The 17,007-nt window shown below is 38.6% G+C and overlaps 1 protein-coding gene across 1 annotated transcript; it reads left to right on the top strand.

The window, feature by feature from the left end:
- The first annotated feature begins 8,217 nt into the window (after positions 1–8,217).
- On the top strand, positions 8,218–16,326 carry LOC122640487. The gene is made up of 3 exons (XM_043833706.1): positions 8,218–8,358; positions 10,762–10,928; positions 16,120–16,326. Exons 1-3 carry the CDS (start codon positions 8,289–8,291, stop codon positions 16,135–16,137), a joined length of 255 nt encoding a protein of 84 aa, XP_043689641.1. The 5' UTR covers positions 8,218–8,288; the 3' UTR covers positions 16,138–16,326.
- Positions 16,327–17,007: the final 681 nt, after the last annotated feature.

Here is a 17,007-nt window from a genome sequence, read left to right as displayed (position 1 = left end):
ACATCTCAGAGCCAATCACATTTTAATTTTGTTTTCATAAAAACCCCTCCTCCCCTTGCAAATGGCAAAAATTGGACAGCTGGTTGGCTCTCACATGTACGTTCACCTGTTGGTACGTGGAGAGGAACCAAACTCATGGTAAATGAACTTTTTCTTCACCATATAGACTAGACTCTAGAGGTACTATTTCCAATCCCCAACCCCCCACCCCCCAAACCTAAAAAATTAATAAAATAGGGGAGCTATGGGGCCTTTAGCCGGGGAATCGCTTTCCATCACTTGTGTTAGAGAAACATGCATTCTATTCCATATACACAGAGGTTTAGGGATTACCTAAATCGAATGGAATCGCAGCGGAATGGATGATTGAATCAGCTTGTAATTACGAGCAGATCACGATTTCTACAGGTTTCTCCACAGAGAACTCCACACCCCAAAACTCTAGGCAACAATGGAAACCCTAGGAAATGCAGAAGTTGAAGGAGAGGGAGAGAACGGCTTCTCAAAGATATGAGGTTCAAAAGTGTTTTTAGGGTTTAAGCCTAATACTCATTTATAGGCGAAACCCTGGGCGCCCCTCTCACTTGGTCGACTCCCACTAGGGGTCTAGACCGGATAAGAAAGGGGGAGGGGTTGGTCACTTAAGTGACCGCCCCCTCCTGAGCTCAGGTCTCGTGCGGCCAGCCCCTTGTGGACGCACTAATAATGGGCCCAGCCCATTATCGTTTAACAACTTGAATGAGCACTGCCTATGCCTTACCTTCAAATAAGATTTTGAAGTTAAATACTTGTTGAAGATCACAGGTATTCATATGAAAAACTGGAAATGCTTAGTAAAATTACCAAAGAATCTCTTTAATGGGCACACCTAGTTTTGTCACATGAAAGAGTGATGTGGTAAATCTAGTCGTTGAATATCTAGGGAATGATCTGAAATTTAAAATAGGACATTTGTCAAATTTCAACTTAAAATTCAATCATTTACCCTCACATCTAATGTCATACCCTCCCGTGTATGTCCATCCACTCCAACAATAGTTCTATCGACCCTCTTGGTAGTGCAAGACTTTTTTATTCCTTGTTTTGCCTTCTTAAAAATTCAGATTGATCTGAAATTTGACATGTGAAAAAAAATTCCTTTTAAGTTTTATCTATCCATAGAATTTCAGTCTCATGACTTGCAATGTGGCAAGTCTAGCTAGGTGTCTATTAGAAAGATAGGAAAATCAGATTAGAATATTAATATTATCACCAAATGAATTGATTCAGATAAGGCAAGATTTGGTATGATTTCTATTTCAATTTCGGATTGATATCATGAATCAGTCAACAAAAAGATTTTTGGTATAAAAATTAAAATTATTTTGGTTGCATCAATCTGAAATATTTCAAGAATAAGAAATCCATTTGATAGTTCAATTTTTGAGAATAGATTCTCTATATTTCTTTGGGACATGGTGGTTGTGGCGGGGGCAGGGCTGGGAAGTGGATAGTGGTGGTGGCGGTGGTGATGGTTGTGGCGACGGCAGTGGTGATGGCATCACTGGCATGGTGGTGGTGAGATCATTGGGAGAAGAAGAAGAATGGCAGTGTTTTACTTTTAACATTAAATTATTATTTTGCCCATCAAATTAATCATATGCTCATTAAAGTGAATGACTGAAATGTATTTGAATTTCAAAATTGAAACAGTTCCTCAACTATTTTACAATTTCAATTTTTTGTAAACAAGGTAAAAAAATCATAACAAACATCTTAATTTCAATTTTTAACCCCAAGAAATTGAAACAAAAATAATACCAAATCATCCCTTTCGTGTACACACCTCTCAAGTCATAATGGCAACATTATTGACATTTCTACTGTGTTATAAATTCATTTCCCTTTTTATGCCCCTTGACCCAGGCTGTATGATACGGGATCCCTTCTTTACTACCAACATATATTGAGGAATTGGAATCGGATTGCGGATTGAATCGGATCAAATTGATTGGATCTAGATTCAATTTTTTTTGGCTGATTTCTAGTGTTCAAGCTGATTCGAACTGATTTTGGCTGATTTCCAACTGATTCCAGCTAAATTGGAATCAGATACGGTGGCAGATGCCAAGATTCCGCTTCAACGAACCATGGCTACTAGGGAGTAAGGAGTAAGGAACGATAGAAATCTGGATTGGATTGGGATGCGATTCTGTGGATTAATTTCTTTGATTATTCAACCATACATTGGTAGCTACTTCTTGTTAATAGGGAATTCCTAATGATACTAAGACCCGTTTGTTTGACAAATATTTAGGTGGATTGGGAAAGTGCTGATGTGGTACTTCAAAATTTCACTCCAACCTGGTTTGTTTAATTTGGGATGATGGACTTACCAAGAAACAACATTAAATACTTTGTCTACTGACATGACACTTGAAAATCCCACCTTTGTGCTCAAAAACCCACAAAAAACAAAGGAATTTGATTTCTGTTTATAAGAAAAATAAAAATCTCATCCTTGTCCCCAACCCACTGCACTGTGGAACCCAGTACCACAACATTCCTACTCCATTCTCCCTGTCAAACAAACGGAGCCTAAAGAATAATTTTCAGGTTGTAGTTCAGTTAGCCCAGGCTAGGATCCGGTGCCTAAGAATAGCAACCCAGGCCCAGTCCATGGGCCCAGTCTAGGTCCTATAGGGTTCGGACTCGTTGGGCCAAACTTACATCCCTAGATACTACAATGACTAAAATCAACCAGAGGTAACTTCATAAAAATCCTTTAATTTGTCTTCTCCCAGCCCATCAGTTGCCCATCAGTTTCAGCAATTTATTATTTCAGGCACGTAACCGATTGTCCCATTCCGTGGGTAAAGGAATAATATAACCAGTTAAGTTAAGATTAGATTAATACGTTTTAATAGCCATACAAAATTTTCGTTAACTTACTATGACCGTTGTTATCGGTATCACTATCATTAATTGTTGTTGATCCGATACTGAATATTCCTTGAACCATGCCTCAAAGTGGTTTCATTTATGTTGTGAATTGTGATGTTGGGAGTTATATGGTTGTGTTTGGTATGCATTTCTGGAATGCATTCTAGGTCGATTTCACATTTTCGAGTCATAAAAATATCTATTTTTATTTAGGGATGTAAATGAATAGCCGAAATTCGTTTTCGTATTAGTGTTCGTATCTGTTTAGCACTGTCCGAATCCGTCCGAAAGCTAAATGTCGAATAGGCTATAGCTATCCGAAAAGCTATATTTACATGTAAACGGATAAAATATCCGATCCGTATCAGTGTCCGTATCCGTTTAGTACTATTCGAATCCGTCCGAAAGCTAATCAGATGTGGATGCGGTTATAGCACTATCCGAGCCGAATCTGATATGTTTACATCCCTATTTTTATCATCCGAGAATGCGGAATCGACTTGGAATGAATTCCAAGAATGCATACCAAACACTGCCATAGAGTTGTAGTCTCACATTGGTTTGTTAGTTTTGATGTTTTCATATATTTCAGGAGTTCTCTCCATCTAATGCCTTGAAAATTTGGGTTGAACGTATCCATCCTCCAACAATTTAACAACGGATTCATGAATGAATCTAAGTTGTTCTTATAGAAGAAGAGCGATATCGACGGGATGGAGGTGAGAGTGGCTCAACATCATGGAATTCTACACCACAACAAGTTTAATCAATCAAAATTGAATTCAAATATAAGTAATTCACATTCAGGTCTAGTTAATTACAATGGAATGATAAAGAAAAATTCTTTATTTGTATAGAGATCAAAATTCATTCTTTCCATATTAATTTGTACTTGTACCAATCTTTTTTAGAACTCTTCAGAGACACTCTCTAGAGTTGGCTTCCAAGAGGAGTCATGGCAGTCAAAGCTAGCTGGAAATATCCTTTGAAGCTGACTCAGTTTGCACTTAAGAATCCCTTCCTCGACTTTGCAGTTTGATAACAGAAGAGCTGCCTCTTGCTTGGTAAGTAGAATCTTCACTCTCTTGGTCACTCCAACTGCTTTGCTTCTTCCTCCTCTCTCTGAAGCACACCCACCACCCTCTTTAGAAGGTGAAGAAGGCCTTTCGTTCAGATCATCTCTGTATACACACTTTGGATCCTTATTTGTATCGACAGCTCTCTCTATTTCATCTTCTCTGACTCCTCTCAAGTAGCCAACCAAGCAACGATTCCCCATAGATTAAGAGAAGAAGAAGAAGAAGATAAAACGAGAGGATTATGGCAAGGTAGAGGAAGGAGAGAAGTGAAGAAGAACATATAAAAACCTGGTATATATAGTGTGTCTGTGTGTGATAAGGAAGAAATGAGAGTATCCTTTGGGCAAACCCATGGTCGTCAAAAGCCATGGGCACTACTGCGTCGCACGATGCGCACAGCAGCGCCCCCAGTACTGGGGGCCATAATTTTCCCGTGGAATGGACTCGAGGACTGTGATGCACGTTCCTGTCAATCGTCAATTTCATGCAACTGACACTCCAACCACAAGTATTACTATGTTTCACATATTTTACCTGTTGTGCCATGGACTTTAGTGTCACATCGGTTGTGCTTAGGTCATGGAATGTCCTTATAAATGACGGTCAATCTTCACATGACATGATATGTTTTGGGTTTGGAAATGGCCCCTGGAACAAATCCAGGTGGGCTAAAATGTAGTTGCACCGGATAATATCGTTGTTGTATACTATGAGTAATTGTCTTTCTATTTTGTTGTGAGAAAAAATTTCTTCAATGTAGGATGAACAAAAACTGACTGCTGCAATTTCATAATGACTCTAAAGTGCCCTTAGTATTGTATTTGTAGTTCTACCAAAGCATCGGAGCCCATGGATGAAGAGATTCTCTCTTCATTGTAGGTGAAGAGAAACTCAATCCATGTTTTTTTAGAGAAAAGACTGGACATGTTAGAGAGATAGACATAGGGTACTAGCTTAGCATATATACCCATCTCTTTTTTGTTTTTTTTTAAAACTAATATTTGATTAGACCATGTTCTAGAATATCTAGATTTTAATTTCTAGTCCTTCAACGTAACTAAACTCTAAACCTTAAATCGTGAGACACGACCTGCTGTTGCTATCACTTCCCAATAGATGACTGAAGCTTTAACTTTGGAAAGAACGAAGGTCGCATTTTTCAAAAGAGAAGGAAATCTATTGGTGCCAACAAATGAAATTTTGAATGGATTTCAGCTTCATCCTAGAACTGCCACTTTTCGAATAAAAGACAAACCAAGGTTTATATATTTTTAAGGAGTGGGTTCCCTCGACGATAGAGTGGGTTACGTATCGGTTTCAGAAATCACCGATACCGATACTGTATCAATACCGTATTGGTGAAACAGTACAAATAATGGATAGACAGTAGAAAAATCAAGATAAATTTATTCGATACAGCTGATCCGTATCGTATCGTATCGATATTGGTTTTGGCAGGTGACCGATATCCGATCCGATACCAAGCACTAAAACATGGTCCCCCAGTCGAATCTTCAAGTGGGGGTGGGGGAGGGGGTTATTTAGGCAATTTGGTTATGCACATAATCACCTTTTCACAATGAAATATGATTGGGCTTGGGCTAAATAATTAGAACCAAAGGTCAGGTTGGGTTGGCCTTGAGATGATTCGTTAGAAACCCTAAACCTGCCCCGATTCTGAGCCTGAAAACCATTTCAAAATATGAATGGGCTTGGGCTAAATAATTAGAACCAAAGGTCAGGTTGGGTTGGCCTTGAGATGATTCGTTAGAAACCCTAAACCTGCCCCGATTCTGAGCCTGAAAAACCATTTCAAATTGTGAATATTTATAAATTGTGTAAATTATTACAATAAATCTTAGAAATGCTACAGTATTAACAATTATATTAGTTATCCCCCAACCATGAGACTCACATGGGTGAAGGGAGACCTGGCCAAACCCGAGCCCAACCCGAGACAGTTAAGCCCAATTGCAGGCTTAAATAATTTTGCTTGAGTTGAGCTTGGGCTATTTAAGTTCAAACCCGAGGTTGGGTTGGACTGGGCTCCAGATGGGCCTTTTATCCTAGAGCTCGGCCTGGGGAAGGGTCACCCCCTTTAGGTCAATAAAGCATTAATACAATGGTAATAGATGATCCGAACAGCTTCTGTACTAAGTTTGAGATTAAACTAGGCTGCCATATATGTTGTCATGGGTAAAAGAAACTATCTTCCTATATATTGCCTCCTTCCAGCAAATTTATTTATTTATTTATTTTCTTTTTCGGTAATCTCTTTCCAGCAATTGTAAGGGAATTTTAACACTATATAGGAAGCCTCATCTGTGCAGGATTCTTCCAATCAGGAATGGATTCATCTGCTTGGGCTTTTTGTGTTTTGACTCAAGGACAAGTGATATTGGCACAAGCGGGTTGTTTTTTATGGCATACCATGAATTGGAGCCAGAAGCTACAACAACACTTTTTGGTCTTCACCATTGCTCTAGTTTGGGTATTAAGATCAAGGGAGTTTGGGTTTCAACAAAGGAGTTTCTTCAGCATATTCCACAACCATCACAAAGTTATTGGTCGTTGGATATGATGCCTTTGTTGATTGATCTTAATTCTTGTATAAAGGATGATTTCTGTTTTTTTTTTTAACCTCAGATGCTTCTATAGTCTTCTGGATGACTTCCTTTGCTAGGAAAGTTGTTACTTATCATCACCACTTTTTGTATGGGCAAGACTCTGTAGATACCTTGTGTATTTCTTAGTTGTAAAGTTTTTATTTTCATAAAAAAAAAAGGAAGCCTTTGGCGATTAGTTCGGTTCAGATATGATATGTATAACTCGAAACGGAACTGAATAATTCCCATAGCCTCAAACCGAAATTGAACTGAATCGATTTGGTTTATTCGATTCGGGTATAATCTCGTATTTCGATTTAACTTATTTGGTTTTGTTCGATTCACTTCTTTATTGTAGAGACTTGAGAATGTCTCGTACTAACTTTGAAGAAACAAGGCACAAAAGAAGAAATAGGCAGAAGAGCAACAATATAGAAGTGATGAGAGTCGATAGTTGAAAACAGAGGCGGAAGAGATGAAGTGATGAGAGTCGATAGTTGAAAACGGAGGTGGAAGAGACCGAAGTAATTATTGACATCTTAGAACTCATGTTTTAGCCTTTTAGGGTTTTTATGGTTTAGTTTCAATTCAGGTTATTAGTTCTGTATGTGGGTTATTTTTCATTTGATTCGGTTCTATTCAACCCAACGGTTTTAATCCAAAAACAAACCAAACCAAACAATTCAATTTTAAACGACTGGTTTATGGATGTGAGGATTGAGGAGAGAGTAAGACACATAAATAAAAAATTACATTTGTGATTTTTATCATGAATTTTCTCATTATGTTTTTTCGTTTCTTTTCTTAGCATCCAAGCATAGCCTGAGATGAGTTACATTAATGGCAAATATGGCCACCGTGGAGAAATTGTTTCCTCCCTAGGCAATAGCGGTTGAGGCAACCCCGTTTCGTCCTTTTAAAATAGACAAGATTATGAGTGTCAAAACATAACCCAAACTGACGAAACCAATTCGAATCAATCGAAAGCGAACCAAACCAAAGGCTATATGAGCTTATTGAATCCGGGTTGGGGTCTTGTGATACCGAAACTAAATCGGACCACACCGAAACCGATAAGACATCGAACCAACTTAAAAAATCAGACAACCGAAATAACCCGATAATAAATAGATAACAGTACAAAATTCATATAAAACACATTTTTTTCCTATACTTATTATTATATTTACATGGTAAACTGAAAACCAAATCGATAGTAAACCATTAAGAGAAACCCATAAGAAACCGAAACCGGTGCACTTATTTGTTGATCATGTTTCGGATTCATTCATTCTCACATTATTGACAGTTGACACCCCTTTCACAGGAAGTTCGCTAGAGCCACGCATGTGATGGACGACCCATGCCTTCCTCTTTGAGGGTCGGTACAACATAACTGTTAATAGAGCTGATTGACTTTGACTCATCAAAAAGATGGCCCACCAGAGGAGGGTCTACCGTCAGGATCTGACGATCGGTCGTATGGCCTATAAAACGATACTGCATTGACGACTGCGATGGGTTTCAGCACACGATCAATATGTGTATCGTTGTTGCAATTTATTAGTGTAGTCTCCCTTTAGAATATCGTCAAGCGCGACAGCGCCTTCCCTCGCCAAACAAACAGAAAAAAAAAAAAAATCAAAAGAACACACGAAACAGAGAGACCTGAAGGCGAGAGATGAATAGTGTCCAGGCGATAAAGCGTATTCCTCGCGTCAAATTCCCTCTGAGACATCTAAACTCCTCAGGTCTGTTCTTTTTTTCTTCCTCCGAAGACTCTATCGCTCAGGTTTCGTTTGAATTTCGTTTGTATCTTATGGTTCTTATTGTCATCTCCTTCTTGGAGGCTTCTTTCTGTTCGTGTTAATATGAGTTTGGTGCATCTTTCTTGTTATTCTGTATTCATTCCAAATCGTTGATTTTTATTCTCTTGTGTTTACTTTCCAATAGAAAAAGATGCAGTGTTCATGAATTCGATCCGATCAAATCACATAAATACCGTATATGGCTTTTGATTTTAGGTTTTATTGTTTATATATTGATTTATTTAGCTGAAAAATCTCGAATCGATCTACACCGCTTGGATTCTGTGAAGAAATCCAAATCAGATAACTCAAGTATTGAATCATATGCCTGTTAGACAAGCCGATCAAACTAAGCTCAACTTTATCCTTGCCCTGGTTGTTAATTCCTTGCCGCCGGTGCATTTGACACAGATTGGGGTTCTGCTACTTATACATCACTTTGTTGGATCAAATTTTAAATCCATCCCCATGGCCTTATCAAATAGAAGAACTTTAAAAGCAAAATGTAGGAAATAAATGCCTCTATAGGAATAACGTAAGACTTTATTTTATGGCAAATAATTCTTCAATCAATGTCACACTTGGAGAGTTGGTATTTGGATCACAATCACGTGTATCAACGATAGAAGCAACAACAAGACTGAGGCGTGCCAATAGGTCACTCTCCTTAAGATTGTATTTGCCCCCTATAGGTGCAAACTAGGTTCACTTGCAACCCAATCTCTCAAGATACAACTGCCTACAAGCCCACCCAAGAGTCCTTGCACTTGACTTGAGGCCACGTTGGTAGACAAGGTTGTGCTTAACACTCAATTAAAACTCACAAACATTAATACGAGAGAGAGAAATGCCTAATTTTTTGAATTCTTTTATTTTATTTAATCATTAAAACCACAATTCCCCCACAAATTCAGAATTTGCGATAAAACAAAGATAAAGTATTGAGCACTTTAGAACTTATAGAACACATCGTTGTAGATATCTTTTGGACTTGAATCTACACTAGGTCTCACAAGACATGCTACTGAGTATGGGTGAAAACATCGTTTCTTGAACCTTTCCTCATCAGTGTAGCTGACTAGCCTGCTAGTCATATCCTACAATCCAACCTTATGTTATCCTGTTCGAATAAATGGACAATTCTCCTTTTAAAGGACCAACCTTGTCCAATTGTTTAGAGAATTTCCCTTTTAAATTCTCATCAAAAGTGGCCCTACTTCTTTCAACCACTTAGGTCAACTCATGGTGTGCACCACAGATAACACACCACCACAGTTGTGAGATGTAGTTGATTAAGGGCTATATACTCATCCTCTTGTCATTGTGGTGAGTACTATTTTCCCATCTAACCAAGATGTGCCAAAATTGTAGTAGTACTTGCAAGTCATCCGGTGATTTCGTTTTTGCCATTTGAACCTAATTCCAGGGATTCTCTCTCACATAGGTTGAGTTTCCATCACATGACTTATGTCACAAGTCTTAGACTCATCCCTTTAGATGTATCATGTATAATCTTGGGAGTTTGTGGTTTTGTAAACATGTAAGTTAAATTCATTTCTGATCGTACAAAGTCGATAGCTATCGTTCCATCATTTATCAACTGTCTTACCAAGTTATGCCTCAGGCGTATATGTGGTGTAGATCGAAGCATAAAGAAGAGAAGGACCAAAATAAAAGTTGGTAAAAATTACTTTTCATGTGAACAGTACCCGAGATACTATTCATCCCGTACTGTTCACATGAATAGTGTCACAGTCATATTGCCTTGGTGGGAATGTTACTAGGGTTTTTGGGTTCCCTAAATATTGTCTCTGTATGGAAAACCCAAGACACAAGGAAAGAGAGATCACTTTGTGAGGTCGAGAGTGGTGTAGAGCATTTTTCAGGTTGTGTGGAAAATCTCTGGTTTGCTCGGATGGATGTAGGCATTCGTGACAAACCACGTTAAATTCCTTGTATGGTGTGTGGTTGTTTGCTTGGTTTCTTCCTCGTGGTTGCGCATTCGTCCTCAACAACTATTACATAGTTTTCATTCATTAATAGCTTATCTAATTAAACTCTTTCTTTATTGTTTTTATTTAATGTTCTATGCATATTATGTGGAATAAATAGTTTTAGAAATATAACTTCTGATTAATCAAACAAACTGAATGGGCTGCATTTCAACAGTTTTGAATTTGTAATGGAAACTACCCTCTTTACCTGTTTTTGAGCTCTGAAAGATATCTTAGTTCAATAAAGGCTTTTTCCCTGTGCTATGAGCCTCTCTCTCTCTCTGTCCCTCCTTGTCTCTGCATGTGTGCCCTTGTTTTTCTGAGCTTACACTGTACTTTGACGAATGAACAGGCTCTGCTTCACAACCTGAAGCAGCATTAACAACTGGAGATGTTCATTCAGCTCTGTTTTCCAGGTCAGGAGTCCCAGGGACACCTACCAACACTTCTGTAGGAGGGAAGGCTTCTTCTCAGCCAAAACGCACACCAGTCACTGACAGGGAGATTGAAGCTATTTTGGTATGCACACTTCACTTTGTAGTTTTCTCTGTGGAATAAAATATTAACTTGGCACTGCTTGAGAAAGAATTTAATTGTGGTTGCCGAGGTCAGCGACCCCGAAGACGTTATGTGATCACCCGGCTGGTAGCATAGTTAATTGCCTAGGTTAGCTAGGGGGTTCCAATGCATTGGATGGGTTCATTTTTTTTCCATGCCTCTTGCTAGTATAGTATATGTTAGATGTTTGAAGTGGAAGGCGAAAAATATTTTTCCCTCCATCCTACATTGATTGCCCCCGTTTTTTTTAGTTTGTGTGTACGTGCCTGTGCGTGTGTGTGTGTGTGTGTGGGATAGCAATGTCGGAAAGTAAGGGGGTCATAAATGCTTTTTAATACAACAACAACACCAACAACACCAACAACATCCAAGCCTTACATCCAAGCCTTATACCAACTTAATGGGGTCGGGTACATGGATCCTATAAGAGAATAATAATAAACAAGTAAAAAAGGGGGGGGGGGGGAGGAACAACATCGACACAATCTCTAGGGCATCAACTCTTCTTAACTACGTACTGCTTCTTAATTGCCCAACATTCTGCACTTGGTCTCGAAGATGAGTGTAATACAAAAAACAGCATCACAGCAACAAAGACCAACTAAATGGGGTCGACCACATGGATCTTTGATCTCCAATCAGCTCTATTTGAGGTCATACTAGGAGCAAGACCTAAGCTAAGCATGTCTTTCTTCCCCATTTCTCCTAAGGTTATCTTAGGCCTACCCCTGGTTCTTTTGGTTCCCTATCAAGATCATGTCGCTCCTCCGGACTGGGGCCCTTAAAGACCTCCGTTAGACATGGCCATACCACCTCAAACGACTCTCTCTAACTTTATCATGAATCAGGGCTATTCCCAACCCAGCTCTAATATGATCATTCCTTACTTTATCCTTCCTAGTTTCCTACTCATCCATCTCAACATCCACATCTCTGCAACACCAAGTTTATTTATGTAGCACTTCTTCACAGCCCAACATTCCTACCCATACATCATAGCTGGTCTAATCCTGTAAAAAGTTTTAAAAGGATACGCTGATCATGCAGTATTCTGGTCATGCCTCTCCACTTCCACCCTATTTTAATCCTTGGGGCAACATCGTCATTTATGTCTCCTTTCTTGTTTACGATTGATCCCATATATATAAAGTGGTCATTTTGCAGGATCTCCCTCTCCTCAATAAGTCAACATTCACCACTTCATTATTCGTCCCAGAGTTGCTAAAGTTACACATCATGTATTTGGTCTTAGTTCTACTTATCTCAGACCCTTTGATTCCAAGGTTGTTCTCCATAGTTCCACTTTGGCGCTAATCCCTGCTTTTATCTCATCTACTAAAACAATATCATCTGCAAAGATCATACATCATGGGACCTCTCCTTGTATACTTCTCCAGATCTATAAAGACCATATGAAGATCTTTCTTGCTCTCTCTATATCTTTCCATGAGTCTATTGCCTCCATTGAGGTCTTCCTGGCATAAATCCGAATTGGTTTTCCGTTATAGTAGTCTCCTCTCTCAAGTGAGCTTCAATAACCCTCTCCCATAACTTCATCGTATGGCTCATTAACTTTATGTCCCTATAGTTATTACAATTATGAATATCTCCTTTGTTTTAAAATTGGGACCACAAAGCTTCTCCTCCATTCATCTGGCATTTTCCTAATGATCATAATCTTGTTAAACAACTTGGTTAGCCAGGATAGACCACGGAGTCTTACGATCTTCCACACCTCAATTGGGATCTCGTCTGGGCTTAGAGCTTTGCCTACTTTCATCCTTCTTATTGCTTCTTTTACTTTGGGCATCCTAATTTTGTGTACATATCTACGCGAAGAGGAATCCCTATGAATGACTCTTTCTGCAGCCCTGTCACTCGTGGGGTCTTCATTAAGGAGCCCGTAGAAGTACTCTTTCCATCTCTCTTCAATGTCCTCATCCTTTATAAGAACTCTACCATTAATGCTTTAATCACTCCTTAAGATTTTAGGTGTTTCAAAGAGGACAATGATTGGTTTAAATATGTTGTCTTAGCTTAATTGGTTGCTTCATGGAATTTGGTCAATATGATTGTGGGTTCAGAAGTATAACAATAACATTTAAACAAAATTACAAGGTAGGTACAAGCCAAAAACCAGGTCTAACTGTCAGTCATCTAGGTGCACTTAGAACCCCAAGCCACCTCTTAGTTATGCATTCCCTAAGTTGTTTTTCCTGGACACCTTTGGGTCCACTGGTCTCCTAGAAAACAGTCAAAACACCGGCTGAGTAGACTCCAGAATGTTAGCCACATTGCATCTCCTTGTGCTCTACATTTCATCCTTGTATCCTTCTGCCTTGTGGCAAAAAGTATGCTTCTTTACTGATTTCTTTCATAAGAAGAAAATGTGGCTGTTGTTCATTAGGGAATCATCTAATTCAGGTTTTGGTTTAGATTTGAATTGTTTGACATTGAAGGGTGTTCTCATAGCATGGCCACTCTGGGAGGAATGGACTCGCTGTCTCATCCCTCCACTTAAAGAGCAGTAACTCAGTAAGGGCTGTTGGAAGATAGTATCTGGAAATTCCATCAAGCAGTTCTTTTCCAATTATCATTTACTTGTGATTTTATTGAATGCGGATGCCATTGATCCTTTGATCAGGGCCACTAGTCACTTACAAAATCGACAAACTACGAGAAGAAAAGATATAAATTATGATTCTTCTCGCATTCTCTACCATGTTGATGTCAGATCTGTTAGGGGCAGAACATAGATTTTGGGGGTATGTATAACAAAAGGCTTTAACAAGTTGGTTGTTTGATGATTGTGGTGTTTCAAGGGATTGATTGCAAGTGTTACAGAATAATGGTGTTGGATTTTGGTTAAGGATTTTATTTCCTTTCTGGGTTGCGCCTCATTCCTCTTAGTTCCATCTTCCATTTTCCTTTTATTTGTTTTTGTTTTTGTTTTGTTTTTTTTTTTTCATTTCTCATTCCTCATCTCATTTCCCATCTCTCTTTTCTCCATTTCTTCATTCCCTTTTTTTGTTTAGACCTCAATTTTCCCTACTTTGTTTTGTTCGGATCCATGTAACCGACCCCTTTAAGTTGGGATAATAGTGTTTATTATTATTGTTTTGGGGTGGGGGGGGGGGGAGGAGGGGTTGGGATGTGGTCAAGGTTGTAGAATATGGTCATTGGTTGAGAATCAGTGAGTGATATCTTAAGCAACCAAGAATTGTGAAGATCTTCACTAGAATCGCACCAATATTATTGCTATTAGTCTTACCTAGTAGTAGTTGAAAGCATCACATCTTCAAACAAATTGGATGAAACACCATAACAACATTGAGCTAAGCAACACAATATTCTTTGTTAACTTTTTTAAAAGAAAATTCAGTTGTGAAGCTTTATATAAAATGTCTTCATGATACAGGCCCAATTACAACACATTAATCCAGACAGATGCCAATATGATACCTTATTGTGGCCTAGGATGTGTAGGCAATTGCAGCCTGGGTGAGCTATAACTCAGCGCTAAGCTGCGCAACTAGGCCGCAACATAGACATTGGTTATGGCTAGGCGCCCACTTGACATTTTACTTTGAGATCATATACCTTAGTGAGTCTCTTCAGTTTGTGTGTTCTTGTTCTGTGACCCAAGAGCAATTACAGAATAGACAAACCTTGAATCCAACTCCAGACATAAGAAATTTTTTGTCAATGTTCTTAGTATACTCTTGGGATGGAGATTTCAACTCTCTCCAAAATCCAAAAGTACCAACCATTCCAGCCATTCCCTTTGTTTTTATGCTCTATGCAATCCTGTCTTCCACTCATTTATGCCTCATTGCGCCACTTGGAACAGAGCCTTGACTTTCGCAGGGTGGGCTTTGTTCAATCACTAGGTTTCCTTTTTAAATTTATGATACCTGATTTTAAATGGCAGCTTACATAATAGCATCTCTACATATGGGAGTGAATTAGAAATCTGGCGCGGCCTCACTCAAACTCTGCCTACTACCATAGTTTTAGTCATTCTTGGACCACCTCTTAGATTTGTAGTAGCACAAGATAAGTAAGATAGGTGATCCCAAGCATCTGGATTAGATGATACCTTCTGAAATTTCACTCTTACAGAAGGTAGTCCATAAGATTGATCGTTATGGACATTGGAATACCTGATCCTTTAGAAATTTCGTTTTACACTGTTACATGTGTTGTTTAGAAGCATGAAACATCATAGTTAATCTCCGTTGGTTTCTGGGTGAGCTACTTAGTGGTGCACCTTCTTACATTTGTAATAGCTTAAAATCACCCTTATTAGACCTTGATAATTGTAGGATTTTTTCTGCACCATCATAAAATCCAGGAATGGGTAAAATACAATGGGTGGTACTATTCGGGTATAATTTAGTGCGATAAAATACAATGGAAAATTGGGTATATATGTATGAAATAATATACTTCAATGCATTATTTATATAAGTTGATATTTTAAAAATGGGAAAAGGAAGCATGCACCGCCCTTGTACAGATTCTTTTATACCCTTCTCACATAAGAAACAGTGGGGCCAACATTGACACTCTCTCCTATTCTGATCATGTGGACCCCATATGGATGATACCATTTTCTAGCTCCTCATTGGTGTAGCATGTAGATTCCTTCTTACACTGCCGTTGTAGGAAGCCCTCCCGCTTAATATATATATACACGAATAAAAATACAGGAAATATTTGGAATAATACCAAAAATATGGTGAAAGTTCTCAAATAATTGATTTATAAAAATATATGCACTTTTCCGTAACTTTGAGAATTACAAAATTCAGTACATGCACAAGTAAGTTGCAATTGAGAAACAAAGTTACTATATTCTGGACACTGCTAATCAGTGATGTAGTCTGTATTTCATAGGGTTTGTACTAATTTATGCTATAGGGTCCTCCAAGGAGGGTTAGGAGGCACCACTGGTTAATGGTTTACTCCATATGCACACCAAGAAAGTAATAACTAATTTACTGGGTAAAATTCCTCCTCTCCTCCCCACCTTTCTTCCCCGGGGAGCATTTTACTCTTGTGTGTGTGGCCTTTGATTTCTTCTTGTTTTCCTGATTTGTTACCAAATTGGTCAATTGTTTTTGATTTTGTTTGATTCATTTATTGGCAGTTGGGTGGCTGCACCTGATATTTTGACCTACAACTCCAACAGAAAGGAGGGTATGTTGGGTTTGTTTTACCCCTTTATTTGTCTTTCTTTTGTGAAAATGTCAAACATATACCTAGTGGATAATTTTCTTTCTTCATCGTGTTATATAGAAGAAGGGATGGAATAGTTGGGTACTTCACTAACAATAACCCAATTAAATATTTGTCATGTAAACTATTTACCAAAAAATAAAAAATGAGAGTTTTTGATCTTTTAATATTTCTGCTGCCATACTTGTATAGCTTGTAAGTTGCATTGATCTGAGAAGAAAAAATATAGAAGCCTGCTTTTAACAACATTCGAAGTATTTTTCACCAAAAGAGAAAAGATTTGAAGCGTTAACAGCTACAGTTGACCATTCTGTGGAACAGACAACTCACATAGGAGGATAAAAACTCTACAACTCTCCAATCTACCCACCCACCCTTTTCATGTGGGATTTAGATTTTTAAAAATTTTATGGGTAAATTACTTCTGAGGTGCCCAATGTTTGATAACAGTATGTTTTGGGTACCTCAAGTTTTAAAAGTAACGTTTGGGATTCCTTGTGATTTTAGTCCTACCCCAACTGAATGCATTTCCAACTTTACCCCTCCACCTCCTCTTCACCCTTCCCCCCCCTCCCCTCTGTCCCCACCTCTGTCCGTACTCCTCTTGCACAACCCACACCCACCCCCTCTCCACAAGCCCCATCCCATCCCTTTATGCAAATGCAATCTCAAGTTCAAAGACCAAAGTCATCAAACAACCAAGGCATCGAGAATTTAATTGCCAGTCTTAGCATTGGGCTACTCATATCGGCCACTTACGTGGTCTTTAGGAATTCCGATGGGTTATTCATGGATGAGA

This window comes from Telopea speciosissima, chromosome 1, assembly GCF_018873765.1.
Source record: "Telopea speciosissima isolate NSW1024214 ecotype Mountain lineage chromosome 1, Tspe_v1, whole genome shotgun sequence".
Taxonomy (NCBI): domain Eukaryota; kingdom Viridiplantae; phylum Streptophyta; class Magnoliopsida; order Proteales; family Proteaceae; genus Telopea; species Telopea speciosissima.
This window is presented reverse-complemented; position numbering and strand designations above follow the sequence as displayed.

Coding starts and splice junctions, on each gene's coding strand:
- LOC122640487 (XM_043833706.1), top strand. CDS start 8,289: ATGAATAGTGTCCAGGCGATAAAGCGTATTCCTCGCGTCAAATTCCCT. Junction 8,359..10,761: donor GAGACATCTAAACTCCTCAG/GTCTGTTCTTTT, acceptor ACGAATGAACAG/GCTCTGCTTCACAACCTGAA.